This window comes from Cervus elaphus, chromosome 2 (genome assembly GCF_910594005.1).
Source record: "Cervus elaphus chromosome 2, mCerEla1.1, whole genome shotgun sequence".
Classification (NCBI taxonomy): Eukaryota; Metazoa; Chordata; class Mammalia; order Artiodactyla; family Cervidae; genus Cervus; species Cervus elaphus.
In genome coordinates, this window is record NC_057816.1 from 18,177,687 (window position 1) to 18,197,460 (window position 19,774).

The 19,774-nt window shown below is 41.0% G+C and overlaps 1 protein-coding gene across 6 annotated transcripts in view; it reads left to right on the top strand.

Moving 5' to 3' along the window:
* ARHGAP32 (Rho GTPase activating protein 32) overlaps positions 1-19,774 on the top strand; it is a 191,650-nt gene that overhangs the window by 165,348 nt on the left and 6,528 nt on the right. For all 6 annotated transcript variants that reach the window (XM_043873299.1, XM_043873280.1, XM_043873289.1 and 3 more), the window contains 10 exons: positions 3,796-3,898; positions 5,242-5,386; positions 5,839-5,921; positions 8,614-8,721; positions 9,185-9,330; positions 9,959-10,154; positions 11,414-11,559; positions 14,275-14,346; positions 16,600-17,472; positions 18,144-19,117. In XM_043873299.1, coding sequence (XP_043729234.1) covers positions 3,796-3,898; positions 5,242-5,386; positions 5,839-5,921; positions 8,614-8,721; positions 9,185-9,330; positions 9,959-10,154; positions 11,414-11,559; positions 14,275-14,346; positions 16,600-17,472; positions 18,144-19,117 — 2,846 coding nt within the window. The remainder of the gene's footprint in view (positions 1-3,795; positions 3,899-5,241; positions 5,387-5,838; positions 5,922-8,613; positions 8,722-9,184; positions 9,331-9,958; positions 10,155-11,413; positions 11,560-14,274; positions 14,347-16,599; positions 17,473-18,143; positions 19,118-19,774) is intronic.

Here is a 19,774-nt window from a genome sequence, read left to right on the forward strand (position 1 = left end):
AAATACATACAGAAACATGAAAGAGCAATTTTGAAAAACTTAATTCTCGCTTTATGACCCTAAAAGTTTCAAATATATGAAAGGGTTAACTATTTTTAACTCATAAAAGTGTTAATACGAAATGATTTTGTTTTGAGATCAAAGAGAAAAAAACCATAAATGAAGAGGTGATTCCAAACAAGCAGTTTCCATATAGAATAAGTCCCCTACATACGAAGAAGTTCTATTCTGAGAGCACATTCCTAAGTCGAGTTTGTCTGTTAGTCCAACAAAGTTACGTAGGTATCCAACTAACACAGTCGGCTATGTAGTACTGTCCTGTAATAGGTTTATAGTACTTTTCACACAAGTAATGCATTTAAAAAACAAAAAATAAACCATTTTTAATCTTACAGCACAGTGCCTTGAACAGTACAATACTGCAGTACAATAGCTGGAGCTTCCTAGTGGTACCAGCTACATCATCGCTGCTTTGACGCTTGCTTCCAGACAGCCTGGGCTTGAAATAAAGATGCTACTATACCGCTGCTCTACTGTACTCTACATAGTACTGCACAGTACAGCACGTGAAAACAGAGCCGCTTGTGGAGGGTGCAGGCCCCTGACAATATGCCAGACACATGAACTAACGTTGTGTTTGGACATGTGAGTGCATGTTCACATCTTTGAGAGTTCACAACTTGAAGGTTCAAATGTAGGGCACTTACTACAAATGGAAAGGGAAGGTGCCACAGACTGGGAAAGTCCTCTTTTCTTGGGTATGGTGAAATGCTCCTAATATAGTAAACCAAAATATCATTCAGGCTTGTGAGAAAATTAAGCCCCTGGGTAGAAGAATAGAAAAAAGATATAAACATATAATTTTGACAGGGAACTAAATAGTAAGCAAATGCAAAGAAATGCAAATAGTAAACAAGTGAAAAAAAAAAGTGTCTATCTTATTTGCAATCATGGAAATGTATCTAAGCAATTTTGAGACACCATTTTATATAAGTAAATACTGCTGATATAACAAAGCTGTTTTTCTAAATTATGATATCCAGTGCCATTAAAAACAGCAGAGATTTTTACCAGCAGGTGAAAAATGTTGGTTTCAGGTAGCTCTGGGAATTACTGCCTTTTTGCAAAACATTTTGGCACTCCAGAGCAAGAGACCTTACAGTATTCCTTTCTTGTAGCAATTCTCCCTCAGGGTTATCCTAAGGCTATAATCCAACAAAAATAAAAACGTTCATTAGAGTATTATGTATGAAAGCCAGAAAATGGAATATTCAACTTTTAGGGAAATTGCTGTATAAATTAAGAAGCTATTCAAACTGTAAATTTGAATACGGCATAGAAATTTCAAAGATGCTATATTTTTCTTGCTTTATTGCTCTTTGCAGATACTGTGCTTTTTTAATGAACTGAAGGTATGTGGCCGCCCTGTATTGAGCAAGTCTATTGGTACCATTTTTCCAAGTGTTTGCTCACTTCAGGTCCCTGTGACACACGGTAGTTCACACAGTATTTCAAACTCTCCACCAGCAAAGATTACAACTCACTGCAGGCTCAGATCATAGTTAGCATTTTTTTTTAGCAATAAAGTATTGTTCTAATTAAATGTGTATACATTGTTGTTCAGACGTGATGCTGTGGCACGCTTAATAGACTATAGTATGGTATGAACATAATTTATATGCATTGGGAAACCAAAAATTTGCGTGACTTCCTTTATTGTGAAGTTTGCTGTATTCTGGTGGTCTGCAACTGAAACTAGTGTTTCTGAGGTCTGCCTATGTATAAAGAGTAGGTATGCTTTCTTGTGGGTTGCTGTTGCTATTTAGTCACTAAGTCATGGCTGACACTTGGCGACCCCTTGGACTGTAGCCTGCCAGGCTCCTTTGTCCATGGGATTTCCCAGGCATTGAACCCATGTCTCCTTGGGTCATGAAGATCCCCTGGAGAGGGAAATGGCTGCCCACTCCAGTATTCTTGCCTGGGAAATCCTATGGGAGAGGAGCCTGGTGGGCTACGGTCCATGGGGTCACAAAGAGTCAGAGGTGACCGAGCAGGCATGCACTCAAGAAGGAGTAATCATGGTGTAAACAAATAAATATTAACTCAAAATGACATAGTTCTGTTGGCATCTAGAACCCAGGGATAGCTACTTTTGCTTAGGGGTATATTCAAAGAAAGCTTGCCTAGGAGTGAGAGTTCACTTGGGTTTTGAACAGCAACCAAGAGTTTTCTATAAGAAGATGGTAGCAGAAGGAGAATCCAGGCAGAGGAAGCTGGCTTCTAGAAATTGATGGACTTAGAGCGTGGCTGGTTTGTTTGGTAAAAGATGAGACTTAACTTGGCCTAGAGTTGTGAAATACGGAAATATGGTAACACTAAAATAAGTGCAAATGGTGAAGGACCTTAAAATCCAGGCAGTGTGTTACCATGGTTAAAGTGTGACTCTGTGCTTGGACAGCTTGAGTTTGATCCTTATTTGTGCCATTTGTTTACTGCTTTTCCTTAGGTGTAAAATTTCATCGTTCTAAGATTCAGTTTCCTCTCTGAAAAGGGAGATAATGATATAATTTCTCTGAAAAGTAAATGAGAGTATCCATTGTAAAACACTTAGTCTGGCACATTTTGCTTGCTCAGTAATATACCTGCTTTCTTATAAAACTATTCAAAGCTAAGGAGTTTATGTTTTAAATATAAGTTACAGGATCTGACAGAATTTAAAAGACAGGATGCAGGAAGTACAACACAAGGCAGGAAAACCGAGGAAAAACCTTTTGTAATTAATATAGAAATGATATACACATTTAAGTGATATGCAGTAGATAAGATTATCTTATTAAAATATCTTAGTTGTTTCATTCACCTCTCTTTCATCCTTAATAGAGTAGTTTTTTGCAGACCAAATAATGTTCTTTCGAGCTATTCTTTTCATGGATTGTAAATAAAAATGATAAAATGAACATAGTTACTGAAGCCTGTGAATTCATCAATCTGCAGTGCAATATAAATGAAGTTCAAATTTCAATTACTGTAGATTTTTGGTTAGAAAAACATTTTCTCATAAGCTTTGAGTGTTCTGTTCTAGACCATAAGCCCAGAGTAGCTGGCTGTTTGTGTCAGTTGTTCAGAGGTAACCAGAGAGCCTTTCTTTTCTTCCTGCTTTTTGTTGAAGTGCGTTTCATGACCTGCTGATACTAACGAGTCAAAAGTCAGTAATTTTAATATAAAGATAGGCAGGAAATTAAAAGATTCCATTTACTTGAAATTACTTTGACCTTTGCATTACCTTGATGTTTATTGGATATAATTAGAATTACCATTAACTATGAAAAGATAAAAGAAACTTTTAAAGGTGAAAAATTGAAGCACTTAAAGTAGGTAATTATCATATTGGGATAAACATTGAAGTTTGCATATCCATTTGCTGAATATGAAATTCAGCTGAGTAGCTGAATCTAGAATGATGTTAGAACTAAACAGTTCACCTTGCTATTTTAATATAATCTCAATGAGTCTATTGCAGAAGATCTTAGAGAAAGTATCCCAAAAGTTAATGAACTCTTCCACTTACCCCAGTGTAACAGCATAGAGCCAATCTTGATTATTCAGGAACCAGTTATCTAGTTTAGATGTGAAATTAACATAAATATGCCCTTATCATTTTTTGTGGTAAATTAATCTCCACTCCATATAGTTTTAATTTGCAACTTTCATTTTGCTAAGACATTCTTACTTTTTGTGACTTTGTTTCCATTGAATACTCTCAATTTAATCCATGTCTTCCAAAATTCTCTCTAGTGCCCCAGGTTCTTCAAAGCTGCACAGCGTTCATCGAGAGATATGGCATTGTGGATGGAATATATCGACTCTCTGGCGTTGCCTCCAATATCCAAAGACTACGGTAAAACCCAACATGGCTTTTTCTTTTTTATTCCTACTGTAATTCATTAAAATGAAACAGTTTCAAAATTAAGTCACTTACATTGATAATCACTATTTTCTGTAAGATAGTTTAGATAAAGTAAAAAACAGTATCTATATTGTTCTCTGTGTATGCTTTTGACATTTCTTCATTTGTAGTGTCAGAAACCATGGCCTCTAATCTCAATACTTGTATTTTCTCTGCAATATTTGAAGATTTTTAAAAATTGAATTTGAACCTGTGACAACTATGATAGATGAAAATTTACATTATAATAGAATTATTCTTTAATTAAATTGATAAGAGTGAACCTGTTTATTTATTATTATTTTTAATAAGAATGAAGCTTTTTCTAATCTTCTTTCACCCAAGTTTTATAGCATGTGCTCAAGTGTGTATGTGTCACATATTCCACATCCTTTCCCATTACGACCCCCAGAGACAAAATTAGTGGTATCTTTTACACCAATAGAAATTTTAACTTTTTCTTAATCTCTTAGATTCTTGTCTGTTCTTAACATGTTATTATCTTTTATTTTTCACTGTGGTACATGGTAATTGCCATTATTCTGTAAGGATTTTAATATTCTAAATTGACCACAGAGTTGATTTCTATTTTCAGAATACATGTTTGGAAAATACTTAAATTGATTCTGGTACTGAAGACAGTACAGTCTTTGACTTCAGATACATCAAATCTTGTATTCAGATTAATCCTCTAAGTTGACAAGTGGCCTCCTGTCTTAGATTAATATTAGTCAACCTCCTGGAGAATAAGCTTAATCTGCCTTAGTGTTTTGAGCACAGTTTTTATTTCATTCTTTAATGCTGTGGGTTTTACTTTCCGTGTTGGCAGAGAATTGTTTTATATTGTTTCTGTCTTCCTTATCCCTCTATCATAGCACATTCCTGAACTGTACTTCTTGCATCTGAGGAATTTCTGCACATAGTTTTTCATAGACCAGCTGCCATTCAACTCTAGTTTTCAGAACCTCCAAAATATTGGGCATCTAAACAGTTAGGAATTAGAAGTCCTATGTTTTGATCTGTGTGGTAAGAGCTGCTCTTTCACACAGGTTTCAGAGATATCTGTCCATTTTAATATTAAAACTATGCCCTGAATTTCTACTTAGAAAAACACTTGTCTCATAGTCAGACATTCAATTACTGCTGAATAACTTCTGTGAAATACAGTCATTTGAAGTAAATATTTGCTCACTGAGCTGGAGGTTAATACTTTGGACCTTTTCTTTCTGTTTTAAGTCATATTTGCTTTTCTTTGGAAAAAAATTAGTTTTGTTGTCTCTCTTCTATCTTTTTAGCCATGAATTTGACTCTGAACATGTTCCCGACCTGACAAAAGAACCCTATGTCCAAGACATCCATTCCGTGGGCTCCCTATGTAAGCTGTACTTCCGAGAGCTCCCCAACCCTCTACTCACCTACCAGCTATATGAGAAATTTTCTGTGAGTACCAGTCACATTTAAGTCAAGTTCTGTTTGCAATTTTGCTGTGGTTTTAAGTTGATTTCCCCATGAAAGAAATAGTTATATGAATAAAAGAGCTCCTTTAAAGAGAAAATATTGATAAAGAACACTTACTGCTAGTTGGTCCACAGTCTTCACTGTTTGCACCTTTTCATCCATTCAGTCTCTGACTTTGAGCCACTAATCTTACGATAACCCTTGGTTATATGTTGGTTATCATAAAGTTTTTAAAACATTGTCTGGTATTAGATTTCAGCATCCACATAGCATGTGAACAAAGTTTACTTCCTTGGTACTACATTGTTTTTCCTCATCGTTCGGTGCCAAAGAGCAAGGTCAATGAATTTCAAAGTGAAACTGAATTGTAAGTGAAGAACTTTCATTTTTACCAACACAGCCTACTAGTTTATTTTGCATTATGATTGTTCCAGGATGCTGTTTCAGCAGCAACAGATGAAGAAAGGCTGATAAAAATTCATGATGTTATCCAGCAACTCCCTCCTCCACACTACAGGTAAACCACGCGCTGTGAAATGCCAGCCAAAAGTAGAAGTCAGTTGTGTGAACATGGGCTCCTGGGGTTTCTAACTGTTTAAATTTCCTTGGAGTTCTGACTGTTTAAACTTCCATTTTTCCATACATTTGTGTTTATATTTGTCATTATATTCCCAGGGTCTGGGCACCATGCTTGGCATCCAGCAGGCACCCAGGAGCCCTCTCTTCTGTTGCTACTTTTACAGCCCAGTTTAATTTGTATGTTAACTTGGACTCTTGGAAATAGTTTGGAGGATTTAAGTGTAACTTTCCTCTCCCCCACTGGCACACAACCACACATAGCCCATTTTCTCATCTTCCTAGAATGGTTTTATGAGTGCTTGGTGTTGATTTTCTACATTGCTGTATCTATGTAACTGTTATTTAAAACTACATCTAATAGTATGCATGTGTGCATGCATGCTCAATCACGTCCAACTTTTTTGAGACCCCATGGGCTGTAGCCTACCAGGCTCCTTTATCCTCTGTCCATGGGGTTTCCCAGGCAAGAATATTGGAGTGGGTTGTCATTTCCTCCTCCAGAGGATCTTCCCGACTGAGGGATTGAACCCATGTCTCCTGCACTGGCATGTAGATTCTTTACCGCTGCACCACCAGGGAAGCCAATCTAATAGTATACCAGAATGTTTTCCCCCTTCTGGGGTAACCTTGTTTTTTTCATGGAGTGATGGCCTGTTTGGGGTTTGCTGAGTTCTTGTTATCGCTAGCTTGTCTCCTGACTCTGTCACAGAATGATGGGTATTCTTTCACTTGTGTTTAACCATATCAAGCTACGTTTTAAAAGAAACGTTTCCCCATGAAAACACCCCTTGTGGTGGCTTCAGTCCCGCCACTCGTCCAGAGTGCCTCTCGCTAGGTCTCCTCCACGCAGCGCCGGCTCTTTCCCTCCTCCTGGAACCTCCCTTCATCACTTCCTTCCTGACTTAGACCCCTTCTCCTCTGGACCTCTGCCTGTCACCTTCCCGGGTCCACTCCCTGCTTTCCTAGTGTCCATCTTTGGTAACTGCCTGAGAAAAGGTGTGTGGGAGGTGTATATGTGGAGACTTTGTTACGAAAATGCTCTTATTCTCCTCATACTTTTGACTGACAGTTGGCTATAGAATTTTAGTCTGTCAATAGTATTTTCCCATAATTTTGATGGTATTACACCACTGGTATCTAAGCAAAAATGCTGCAGCAAAGTCTGATACCAGTTAGAGTGCCGCTTTTTTAGTATGACCTATTTTGCGTTGTTTAAATCCTTTCGGATGCTTTTAAATTTAGAACCTACCTAGTGGCTCGTTTCCATGGTGACTCATCTTGGAGCAGGCTCTTTTTCATTCTTTGCTCTGGGCACTCATTGGGCTTTCTCCTTCTGGAAACTTCTGAGAAATTTTCTTGTGTTATTTCCTTGCTGGTTCTCACAGCAGCTTATGGCTCATCCCTTTTCTTTATTCTCTTCCTAGAATTGTTTTTATCTACTGAACTAAACTCTTTTGAGCTTCTTACCTTTTCTTTGTCAGTTTCCACGTATGGATTTCCTCCAGACCGTCTCATGATTAAGAACACTGAATTCTAAGAACTAACTGCCTTCCCTCCCTCTCTTTCTCCTTTCTCTGAATGTTTCTACTTTATGTGTATAATCTCTTCTCTCTGTGAAAATACTACCAGTAATAATGGATTTGGTTTTGTTTTAAATTGTTCTCTCCTTATCACAGTATTTGTTTCTTCCTCATGTGGCGGCTTATCTTCCTTTCCTTCTTGAGTCACTGTCAGGCTCATCTGAATCCTGAAGACTCAAACGTCGACCACAATTTAACTTTCATTGCTGTTTCAAATAATACTCTTAAACTTCTATCTTCCATTTATTGTCTTTAATAGTTTTAATCCCTATAAGGTAAGGACATTTTGAGAGATGTATCGGTAATACCTTGTGTTTATCTAACTTAACTTACATTTAAGCTGATCATTATTTTCCAGGATACTCTGCCCTATTGTTAAATCTCTCTATATATAAAAAAATTGTTTACATGAATCACACTTGAGGATATATAAGATAAACCAGGAATTAGGATTTAGAGTAAGCTTTCTGTTCCAAGAGCTTGTTATTTGCTCAAATAGTCTCCCCATTGGTACCTGCTGGAATTTTTCTTTTAACTCTTTTTAGGCTTGTGAAATCTTGTCATTTTCTTTTATAGAAAAAAAAATTAAATTCTCTCATTAGCTTATCTGCTGCAAATAGAATACCATGACTTCATGATAGCGTTTGTTTGGAAACTGAATTTTGGAGGATTCACTTCACTGATGTCCCTGAAACTAGATGTGTAACAGGCAGGAACAAATATTCCTAAAGATTTCTTTAAAACTAAGGCTGTTTCATTTTCTGAGCGAATCCTATCAAAAACTTTCATTTCTTACTGCATCTGCCTTAGACAATTTTTTCTTGATATTCTGTGAATGTAATTACTATATATAAAATCCATATTACTCTGACAGTTCTGTATAAATAATAATATTTAAACCTTATAGGCAACAGAAAACTTAGATGGGATCTATAGGGTTTCTTTTTCCGTTTTTCCATTGAAAACTTACAGATTAATTAGTGGAGCTTTTCTGCTCTATACTACTACCTGATGTTTCTTTGTGTTAATATGTTGCATTTCATTTTCCAGAACACTGGAGTTCCTAATGAGACACTTGTCTCTTTTAGCTGACTATTGCTCCATCACAAATATGCATGCAAAAAACCTAGCAATCGTTTGGGCTCCAAACCTGCTAAGGTAAGTTACATTTGACTCATAACCTAAAGTAGAAACAATCAAGTAACAGTCTAATTCTTCAGTGTTCTCTTAAGGAGAATTTTTATTTTAAAAATATTTATTTATTTGATTGTGCTGGGTCTTACCTACAGCACGCGGGATCTTTAGTTGTGGCATGCAGACTCTTAGTTGCAGCACGTGGGATCTAGTTTCCTGACCAGGGATTGAACCCAGGCCCTCTGCCTTGGAAGCGCAGAGTCTAAGCCACTGAACCACCAGGGAAGTCCCAAGGATAATTTTTAAAAGTAAAGCTGATCTGTATGAGCGTCTTCTTTAAAACAGGCGGTCGAGGTTTAGCCAAGGCACTGTCAAAGTGTGCTTTCTTCCTGTGGTTCACTTGTAATTTACCTACAAACCGAAAGATAATGCTCTTCAAGACTACTGTTCTGGGGACCCTCTGATGGTAGTGTCGTTTACCCCACAGATCAAAGCAGATAGAATCTGCCTGCTTCAGCGGGACAGCAGCTTTCATGGAAGTGAGGATTCAGTCTGTGGTTGTAGAGTTCATCCTCAACCACGTCGACGTGCTCTTCAGTGGGAAGATAAACGCAGTCATTCAGGAAGGAGCAGGTAGGCCCACATGGACGCTCTTCCCCGCTGGGAACGTGTCCTTAAACCTCCACCCACTTCAGGGAACAGCGTCTCTCATCGCAGTTTAATAAATCTGTCTCCAAAGAGAGCGGCTAATTTATATCTGCTTCCCAACACTCACAATTTAGCAGTTTAGTTATGTGTTTTTAGTGAATGCTAAATATTAGACCTACCATGATCTAAGTTCAGGGAGCATAAAAAGTGTATCATGTCACCTATTACTGATGCATGTAAAAGTGTAATATAGGGCAGCAGAAGAAAAACTCCTCCCAAAATTAAAAATGCATGACTGACTCTAGGCCTTGCCTGCAAACCTTTAAGAAAGAAAAATAGTTAAATTGTTAGTTAAATACTTAAGGAATTTTATACTTGTATCTATCACTGTTAATAACATAGTATGTCATTTTCTATTCCTCAGTATAAGGCTCGGTTACTTTTGCCATTTAAAAAATTTAATAAAGAAAATTTAAAACAACACAGAAAGGTAGATAGATAGATAGACAGGTAACCAGATTGTTATGCACACACTCACGGATATTTATATTTTTCCGTCATGTCAGAAAGTTTGAGTCTCGTCATTGCTTTTTTTTTTTTTTCCTTTTCAAAGCTTCTCTGTCAAGACCTAAGTCCCTGCTGGTCTCGTCTCCATCTACCAAGCTGCTGACCCTGGAGGAAGCCCAGGCGCGAACACAGGCTCAGGTCAATTCTCCAATTGTGACCGAAAATAAATACATTGAAGTAGGAGAAGGACCTGCTGCACTCCAGGGGAAATTTCATACCATAATTGAGTTCCCACTCGAAAGGTAAAATTCATTTAGTCCTCCTTAAAATTGTGCATTTCATGACTATTTGTTGTTTTCTTTTCTTTTACTTTGGTATTTTAGTATTGATTCTGTCTATATATTGATTCTGTCAGTCCCAGAAAAACCTGTTCATTCGACTGTGGATGTTACTTCACGGGAACTGAAGCGAAGGGTTATCAAAAAGCATCGCATCAGATCTTAAGAGAAACAGAGAATCAGAGCTGGGGAGGATACTGACGGAGTCTGAGAACTACTGCTGTTCACATTCTCAGTATCCTCTCCAGCTCTAACTCTGTTTTTCTCTAAAGAAACAATGAGCACGTGGTTTCTGTCACTTCTTTACTGGTTGTGAGAAGACTAGTGTCTGTAAGTTAATTTTGATCTCAGGTCGCTGCTCTGGCTGCTCCATAAGAATGTCAGGATTTCAGCTCCCTGGGTTGGGTCGTACTCATAGAAGTTCATTTCCGTATGTTAGTATACTTTTCTAAATTCTTTTCACTTCCCTCGACCGAAATGTCCTGACAACAGAAAGTTAGAACATACTCTTTTACTTTGTCATTCTGAGTTTGTCTTCAGCTTCTTGAATTTTTTGCTCTATAATTTCCTCAAAAACCTCTTTATAGAATAGTAGTCAAGAGTGTCGATGCTGGGCGGACCTGGGTCCAAACCTTGACTCCATCATTTACTAGTTTTACAACATTCAACTTCTGCTTCTTACTCCTTCAGCTGTACAATGAGAATAGTACTTAAAAGGATGATAATAGTACCTACCTCAAATCGTTTTATAGAACTTAAATGAGATACCATGTATACCAGTTAGCATAGTGCCTGGCATTCAGTTTATATTAGTTACTTTTCTTAGTGCTTTGCTTCTTTTTTGGCTTAATTCTCTTTACCCACACCTAGAATCATTTTCTTCAACTCTATTTTATTTTTGGAGATTTAATATTTCCTCTTCCTAAATATGTGTTATTCTCACTTATTTCACAGACTGTGAGGTTAGCTCTCAGTATGAAAATCTGGTGAAGTTATCTTTGTGAAACTAGTGACAACTGTTTAAGTCCATGCGCTTAACTTTCATTTCCTGCTTCAGCGCGCAGCTCAGCCGTACTGCGTGGCGCGCGCTCTGTGGAAGGCGAGTGTCGACTGTGTCCGCCGTGCCTCTGCCGGCTGCTTGCCTCTTTCCATCACGTGTTCACCTTCAGTGAGGAAAGGGAGCCTCTTGGATGTCTTAATGTAGACCATTTCCTCTCTCCTAGGAGGAGGCCTCAAAATAAAATGAAAAAGTCTCCCGTGGGCAGCTGGCGTTCCTTTTTCAACTTGGGGAAATCCTCGTCTGTTTCTAAACGGAAGTTGCAGCGTAATGAGAGTGAGCCCTCCGAGATGAAGGCCATGGCTCTGAAAGGTGAGTGTTCACGCCTTCCCGTCCCTCTGCGCCCAGGAGCGGCCTGCGCGGGGGCTGCACCGCCCGTCCTGTCACACGGCTCTTCTCTTAGCAGGACACACACTCAGCATGTTGTTGTCACAGGCGCCAACAGGATGTGTCCTCATTGTGCTGTTACGGGTGAACTGTCCCCTACCAATGCTTTATCCCCAAATACATAGTATATATAAGTGCGTATAAGTTCCGTTTCTTTGGAAACTATACAGATTATATATAGTGTCAGTGTGTTTAAATATTCACAGCTATTTGTAATATAGTTTGTATATGGTTGGTAATAAAAAGTAACTGCTGTGGTATTTAAAGTTGTTAATCTTATGTATTTATAGATTTCTAAGAAATGACGAAATCAGGTTTCGACATGCGTATAAGAGTTTTAAATCTTATAACTAAAGAAGGTGTCTTTTTCCTAGATGATAGGTTGAAATGAGAGTATCTTATGGGATAGATAAATCTATTTCTGTGTTGTTGAAAGTACTGCTATTTTAAAAATCATTTAAATTTACTGCTGTTAACAGGTTCTGAATCTGTTAGTGTTTACTTCTCAGGCAATGCTAGAAATACAGTGTTCGATTCATTTAATTTATCATTCTTTCAGTTTGCAATCATGTACTAAGCATGTGCTAGATATTTTGATAGCAGCCTCTGCAGAAAGAAAGAAAATTAAGACACTGCTCCCAACCTTCATGTCTTACTTGGGACATATGTGTAAGAAAATAAATTTCATGCAGAATCATAGCTATTGAAATTGAGGCTTAAGTGAGGCATTTATGGCAGGAGTGGTCAATTCCTATGGGGAGAGAGGTGAGTGGTCAGGAGATAGAACCTGAGACTTGGGTTTTGAAGGATAAGTAGGGATTCACCTGACCAAGGGACTGAGAAAGATGTTTCGGGAAGTGGTAAGCAGAGTGTGTGTTGGTGTGTGGAGCAGGAAGCATGAAGAACATGCGGGTGGGATGGTACACACAGGGTTCCAGTTCTCAGGGGCCCAGGGTGCTTGTTGGGGGTGTGGTTTTGTCCTGCATTCCTTGGGTGTCACTCAATGGCTGCAGTCTGTAACATGATCAAGTTTGGGTTTAAGAAAGATGACTTTGGCAGCAGTGTGGGGAATGTGCAGGAAGAGGATAAGCCTGGAGTCTGGATGGTAAGTCAGGAGACAGTTATAGCTATGCAGACAGGAAACGAAGAGCATCTGCAATAAGCAGTGGCTGTAGGAGTGGGAAATAGATTTGAGAGGCATTTATGAGGCAGAATCGACAGGGTGGGCAGAAAAATGGTTGTGAAGAATGAGAAAGGTCATTGTCAGGTGTTGATTAATAGTCAGGGAGTTGCTATTATTCCTGAAGGGAGTAGGTTTGGGAACAAAAATGATGTGTTAATTTTGGACGCAGTGAATTGGAGCTGCCCAAAAGGTGATTAGTACTGGGGACCGGGAATTCAATAAAGGGGTTTAATCTGACTAGAAATACAGATTTGAAACTCATCAGCAAACCAAGGGTGAGAACCCTAGGGATATTTTTTTTTATGGCCAAGGGAAAGCCTGCTGGGTGAGAGAAGCAGGTTGGAGGCTGAATCCTGGAGAACAGCAGTGTTTAGAGGGCGGAGGAGGCAGAGCTGTCACGAAGGAGAGTGAGAAGAAATGGTCCCTCGGCAGGGACAGAAGACACGGTGGTTGTTGTGCAGCCGCTAAGTCATATTCGACTCTTAGTGACCCCGTGGACTGCGTGCTGGCGTGGACTGCAGCGCGCCAGGCTTCCCTGTCCTTCCCCATCTCCCAGAGCTTGCTCAAACTCATGTCCATTGAGTCGGTGATACCATCCGACCATCCCATCCTCTGTGATCCCCTTCTCCTCCTGCTCTCAGTCTTTCCCAGCATCAGGGTCTTTTCCAGTGAGTCGGCCCTTCACGTCAGGTGGCCAAAGTACTGGAGCTTCAGCTTTATCATCAGTCCTTCCAGTGAGTATCACGAAGGAAGGTCTTTATAGGGAAATGTCAGCAGCGTTGAGCTCTGCTCAGAGATTGAAAGAGGATGAGGATATTTCACAAATAAATCCAACACTTGTAATTAATTAAACGACCTCTGTTAGTTTCCTAGGGCTACCATAGCCAATTTGTCTCACCATCTGAGACAGACTGGCTAAAAACAACAGGAATTTATTTCCTCACAGTTCTGGAGGCTAAAAACTGAAATCCAGGTGTCAGCAGGGCCATGATTCCTCTGAAGGATCCAGAGAATCCTTCCTGGCCTCTCGCAGCTTTGGGGACACCTGTGTTCCTGGCTGTGGTGGTACCACTCCAGTCTCTGCCTGTGTCTTCACATGGCTTCTCCTCTATCTCTCTGCAGCTTCTCTTAAAAGGATACCAGTCATTGGATTTAGGGCTAACTCTAAATTCAGTATGAGATCATCTCAAGATATACCAGTCTTTAGGAAATATAAAAGCAAGTTTAAAAATTCATCTGTATTCTGAAGTTTATTATTCTTTTAGAAAAGAGATTTTTTCACATAGGAAACCACTTGAGAAGAGTACAACACATTATATAAAATGCAAAATTGAATACAGTTGTAAAAATCTAATCATTCTTGAAAGTTTAAATACATGTATAGAAAAACACTGTCCCCTTTCACTACATATGTAAGAGTGAATAAAACATCACACTGTTTGGTTTTGATTCTTCAGGTGGCAGGGCAGAAGGGACCCTCCGCTCAGCTAAAAGTGAAGAGTCTCTTACTTCTCTCCATGCAGTCGATGGTAAGACTAAAGCATCAGTTGTTTTATTCTAGAATGTATTTCATAAACAGATATATTGCTTAATAAATAGGCTGTAGATTATAATTTCCTAAAAATACTACTGTTGTTGTTTAGTCACTAAGTCATGTCCAACTCGTTGCAACCCCATGGACTGTAGTCCATCAGGCTCCTCTGCCCATGGGCTTTCCCAGGCAAGAATACTGGAGTGGGTTTTCATTTCCTTCTCCAGAGGATCTTCCTGACCCAAGGATCGAACTCATGTGTCCTGTATTAGCAGACAGGTTCTTAACCCCTGAGTCACCAGGGAAGCCTCAAAATACTAGTATCTGCTTAGTATTGTCCATTGATGCTTTAATATGGTGGGCTTCCCTGGTGACTCAGAGGTTAAAGCATCTGCCTCCAATGCAGGAGACCTGGGTTCGATCCCTGAGTTGGGAAGATCCCCTGGAGAAGGAAATGGCAACCCACTCCAGTATTCTTGCCTGGAGAATCCCATGGACGGAGGAGCCTGGTAGGCTACAGTCCACGGGGTCGCAAAGAGTCGGACATGACTGGGTACTAGTCCTTAATTTCTTCACTTTTGACATGATTGTGATTCAGTTTACATAAAAGTAGGTAAAGTGTTTTAAGTTAACCATTTATGTTTGTTAATGCCCAGTAAAAGATGGTGTTAAGAGTATTTCTTTATATTTCAAAATGAGAGCACAGTGCTTGTCACAGAGTATAAAATTAAGCAGTATTGATGTTCAGACCAGTGACCTTTTGTCTTGCAAATTTAACGTGACCTTAAGTCTCATATATCACTGGTTAGAGATAGCCCTCATTATCTGAGGATGATTTTCTACCAGGAGAAGGCAACTGAAAGTGAATCTGCTTAAAATGGGGACCAACATGTTATGGTTAATAGTACAAAAAGATCTAATTGCAACTTGGACAAAACTAAAAATGTGGAAAATAACTTTTTAAGTTTCCGTTTAGCGTAAGTCGGGTTACAGTTGCAGTTCTGTACTAACTTCCAGAATGAACAAAGGTTACATCAGTGCTGACCTGGAAGGAGGCAGAACTTCTTTGACAAAACCAGGCAGCAGCAGATAGGACTTCCCCCACATCAAGACTGGATTGTGTGTGAGAATGGGAAGAAGGCTTTGTTGCAGAAATGATCGAGAGCTGCATTGATTTCCTGCAGACTTTTCTTAATCTGTTGGTTTTCAAATTGTGCTCTTCTGAAGTTTCCCGGAGGTGTCCTCATCCCGGTCAACTTTCTCATCCTCATTTAAAACTTCTAACTGCCAGGTCCCTATTGACCCATGGCTCTACTAGGGATTCAACAAATCCCTGCCTTTCATGTCAGTGGGGTGTCTGCCATCGTCCTGATTTTCTGGGATTTTCCATTTCACTGCAGTTGAGAGTGGTTCTGAAAAATAGTGCAGTGGACCGGCTAAGTGCTTGTAGTGAGGTGAAAATAAAATTTGAGTAGGGATTAATTTTATAAGTGGTCAACACATTAGTGGATGTATTTGTGTTAAGACAGTGTCTCTTTATGGTACTTCGTCACTGTGGGTCATCACTGTAACAGAATAATGAGATTGAGATAGAGGACTCTCTTACCAGTTGGATGTTTAGCAATATCATAAAATAAGGTAATATTATTACCACTGTTAAGGCCTCTGCCTGACAAGCTTAAAGCCTGTTCTTGTTGAAGAAAAAAATAAAATTATTTTTAAATATCTGAAAGGGATACATTACTAAATATAAAATCATACTTTACTAAATATAAATACTTTTTTTGAGAAGTTCAATTTTGTAGAAATGCGGGTATGAGGATATTTCCCCACAAAAACAAAAGAATAAAGCAAAAAAAAAAAAAAGCCCTCTTTCTGTTGCCTATCCGAAGTACCATTTAAAGTGAGTAGTTGTACCTCACAAGTCATGTGTGAAGTCAGTGATAAAACAAGACAAAAAGAAATGAAAAACTTGCCCAAAGTCACAAGAGTCCATGTTGCAATTGGTAATAGAATCTAAGAGTTCTGAGTCCTTTTTCCTATGGAAACCATCCAATGCATCCTGCCTCCGATGGTATCGAGTGAGTCTGTTATTGAGTGTTTGCTTTGGGGGTTCCATCTGTGCGCCCCAAGAGATGGTTGTGTTTCCTTACTGTATGTAGTGCATCTCTGCTGTACTAAGTAGTTGACTCATAGGGCACCATGTGTCCTGGGACGTTCATATTCTGACACTGCTACCCATTTTTGCCAGGTGACTCCAAGCTGTTCCGACCCAGAAGACCCAGATCTAGCAGTGATGCCCTGAGCGCCTCTTTTAATGGCGAGATGCTGGGGAACCGCTGCAACTCCTACGACAACCTGCCCCACAACGGAAGCGAGGAGGAAGTCGGGCTGCTGCACATTCCGGCTCTTGTGTCTCCGCACTCAGCTGAGGATGTTGACTTGAGCCCACCAGACATCGGAGTAGCCAGCCTGGATTTTGATCCGATGTCATTTCAGTGCAGTCCTCCTAAGGCCGAATCAGAATGTCTGGAGAGCGGGGCTTCCTTCTTAGACTCCTTGGGCTACTCCAAGGATAAACAGAGTACCTGTAAGAAGGATACGGAAACAGGCGGTAGCCAGTCACAGACTCCAGGAAGCACTGCAAGTTCTGAACCTGTGTCTCCTCTTCAGGAGAAGCTGAGTCCATTCTTCACCCTGGACTTGAGCCCAACTGAAGAGAAAGCATCGAAGCCATCCTCCTTCACCGAAAAGGTCGTCTATGCTTTCTCTCCAAAGATTGGACGGAAGATAAGCAAATCACCCTCTCTGAACATATCCGAGCCCATTTCAGTGACCCTTCCCGCCCGGGTGTCAGAAGTCATCGGCCCCGTTGCAAACACGGCAGCTCAAAATGCACCTTCTGTAGCCTGGAACAAAAGTGGTGAAGAAAGTGATGTCATAAATAGATCCCCCACCCAGGTAGTAAAGAGAAAAGCAAACGAGAGAGAGGCCCAGGAAGGGTGTGAGTGTGAAGCCCAGCCCCCGGACCAGGGGGCTGCCGCAGACGTAGACTCACCAGGGAAGGAGGAGCCTGCCTCAAGCAGTCAGAGTAAGGCTGTACCTTCTGGACAGACTCAGACAGGTACCATTTGTTTTCCTCCATTCTTGCTTTAAGCTAAGCGGGATCTTCCACCAACTGTGCCTTTTAGGAGAGAAATTGACTCCACGGCTAGCCTTTTATCAAAGAGAATGTTTTCTTCTAGGTGGTGCTGATGACTCAAAGCCCTAAATTAAAGTCAGCCAAAACATCCCCCAAAGGGCCAGCTGTCCTACTTCAGGTCTTGATAAAGTGCTCTTGTCCAGTCAGAATTCCTGGATGATTTTTGCACAGCTTCATAGCTCTTGATTCTGATTTCTCTTCTGATAAAATTATCAGTATTATAGCCTTACACGTTAACTAGCCAGCCTACACCATCAAATGTAAAAAAGTATTCTTAATAACATTCTGCAAGCACTTGAAGCTTGTTTGCTAAGCAGTCTTTTCTGAGCCGGATGAGGGACCGGCTCCCCGCCTCGCCCATCTCTGTAGCAACCCAGAGGAGATTGCAGTCTTAAACACTTTCTGGTTTAGTTTTCCTTCTGAACCAGATGTGTTTTCTGCAGTGTTTGCATGTGGGATAGAAGATTGCGGATGGCCATTTTGAAATACGGAAGGCACTTTTTTTTTAGTGATCAAATGGGGGAATGTTTGGCTTTCCATGTAGGATAACACAGGCTACCTTTTCACTTTCTTTTTTCCCAATTTCCCCCCAGGAGCAGACACACATGACCCCCCTCAGGATTCCGTTCCTGTAAGCTCAGTCTCTCTTATCCCACCGCCACCGCCTCCGAAAAATGTGGCACGCCTGCTGGCACTGGCGTTAGCAGAGTCTGCACAGCAGGCCTCCACCCAGTCACTGAAGAGGCCAGGCACGTGCCCGGCGGCCTGTGCACACTGCGGGGACGTAGCGGTGGCCGCAGCCGAGGACAGACCGCCTGCTCCCTACTCTAGCGTTACTCTCGAGAAAGCCTATTTCCAAACCGACAGGCCAACAGAGCAGCCCCACCTCCAGAACAAGGGCCCTGGGCACGGTGACCAGCCAGTGCCAGACACAGCAGCTGCCAGGGACTATACCCATTCCAGCGCCACGGACTCCACGGGGCAGTCCCCCCCGGCAGACCTACCAGGCGATCAGCCACATCGAATCTATCTATCTGGGGACCCAGAGAAGGCCAGAGTCACTTCCGTTCCCTTGACAGACTCAAAGTCTGATGATCTCATCACTTTCCCTGAAGACCAGTCTGTGAAGACCAGTGGGCCGACCGTCTCCTTTGTGGAACACGATCAGCTCCATTTCTACAGTGGGGATGAGCCTCCTTCTTACCTTGGTGCAAGCGTGGATAAGCCCCATCACCCTTCAGAACTTGCAGACAGAAGTCCCGCCCCTTCTCATTTGCCTAGGGACAAAATCTGCCCTCCTTCCGGGTCCCCTGAAGAGAACACCAGCACAGTCCCCCTGGCGTACGTGACGCATGCTCCAGCAGTGGCCATAGCGAGCGCCAGCGAAGCCAGCTGGGAGGTGGCGGAACAGCCCAGCGCAGTGGAGTATGTAACCGCCACCCTTCAGCGTGCTCAACGAGCCAGCCGTCCCCTACCCCTACCTCCTTCCCAGAGACCCGCAGAGCAGCCCCTGGTCCTGGGGCAGGTACAGACCACAGCCAGTATAGGACTAACCAATCCCCACAAGGTAAGAAGTGGGGCGGGTCAGTGGCATGCAGTGTTTTTCCAAAGGTGTGCCACTCTCCATCAGGGTGTGCCATTACCTCGAGTGAGATCTGACATCTCTTTTTAAGTCCTATGGCAGATTTCCATGAAACACTTCCTGGTTGAGATTAGGATCCGCCCTTACCTTGATGCTGGCTTTTCTCTGAAAAAGCAGCAGCTTCTCCGTGGCTGTGGTTTAACTATACCCTCTCCTTTTATAAAGAGATTGTGAGTGCACGAGTCCAGCTGGCCCTTGGCTGTCAGAGTTGTGGGGTTTTCCTGGCTCCCTCACTGACTCAGTGTGACTCTGGGCAAGTTGTCCAACCATCTCTGCCAGTTTTTCATGTCTGCATAACCAAAGTGCTATAGTCTCAGGACATGTGGAAGACTTTATGCCTTACCAACTTTCTAGAAATATCAGAGATGACAGTGTCTTAGAACTTTTTGTTTTTTTCAAAAAGCATTAGCTAGCACACTGTTGAATAGTCAAGCACCTGTTTTGATGCGAGAATGTTATATGCAGACTGTGAAGGTTTTTTGTCGTTGCCTTGGACTAAAAGGACTTCATTTTCTAGTCCGCTATGGAAGATGCTATTTCCAGCCATTTGTTTCTCAAGGGCAGCGTGTCTGCAGCCTTGCA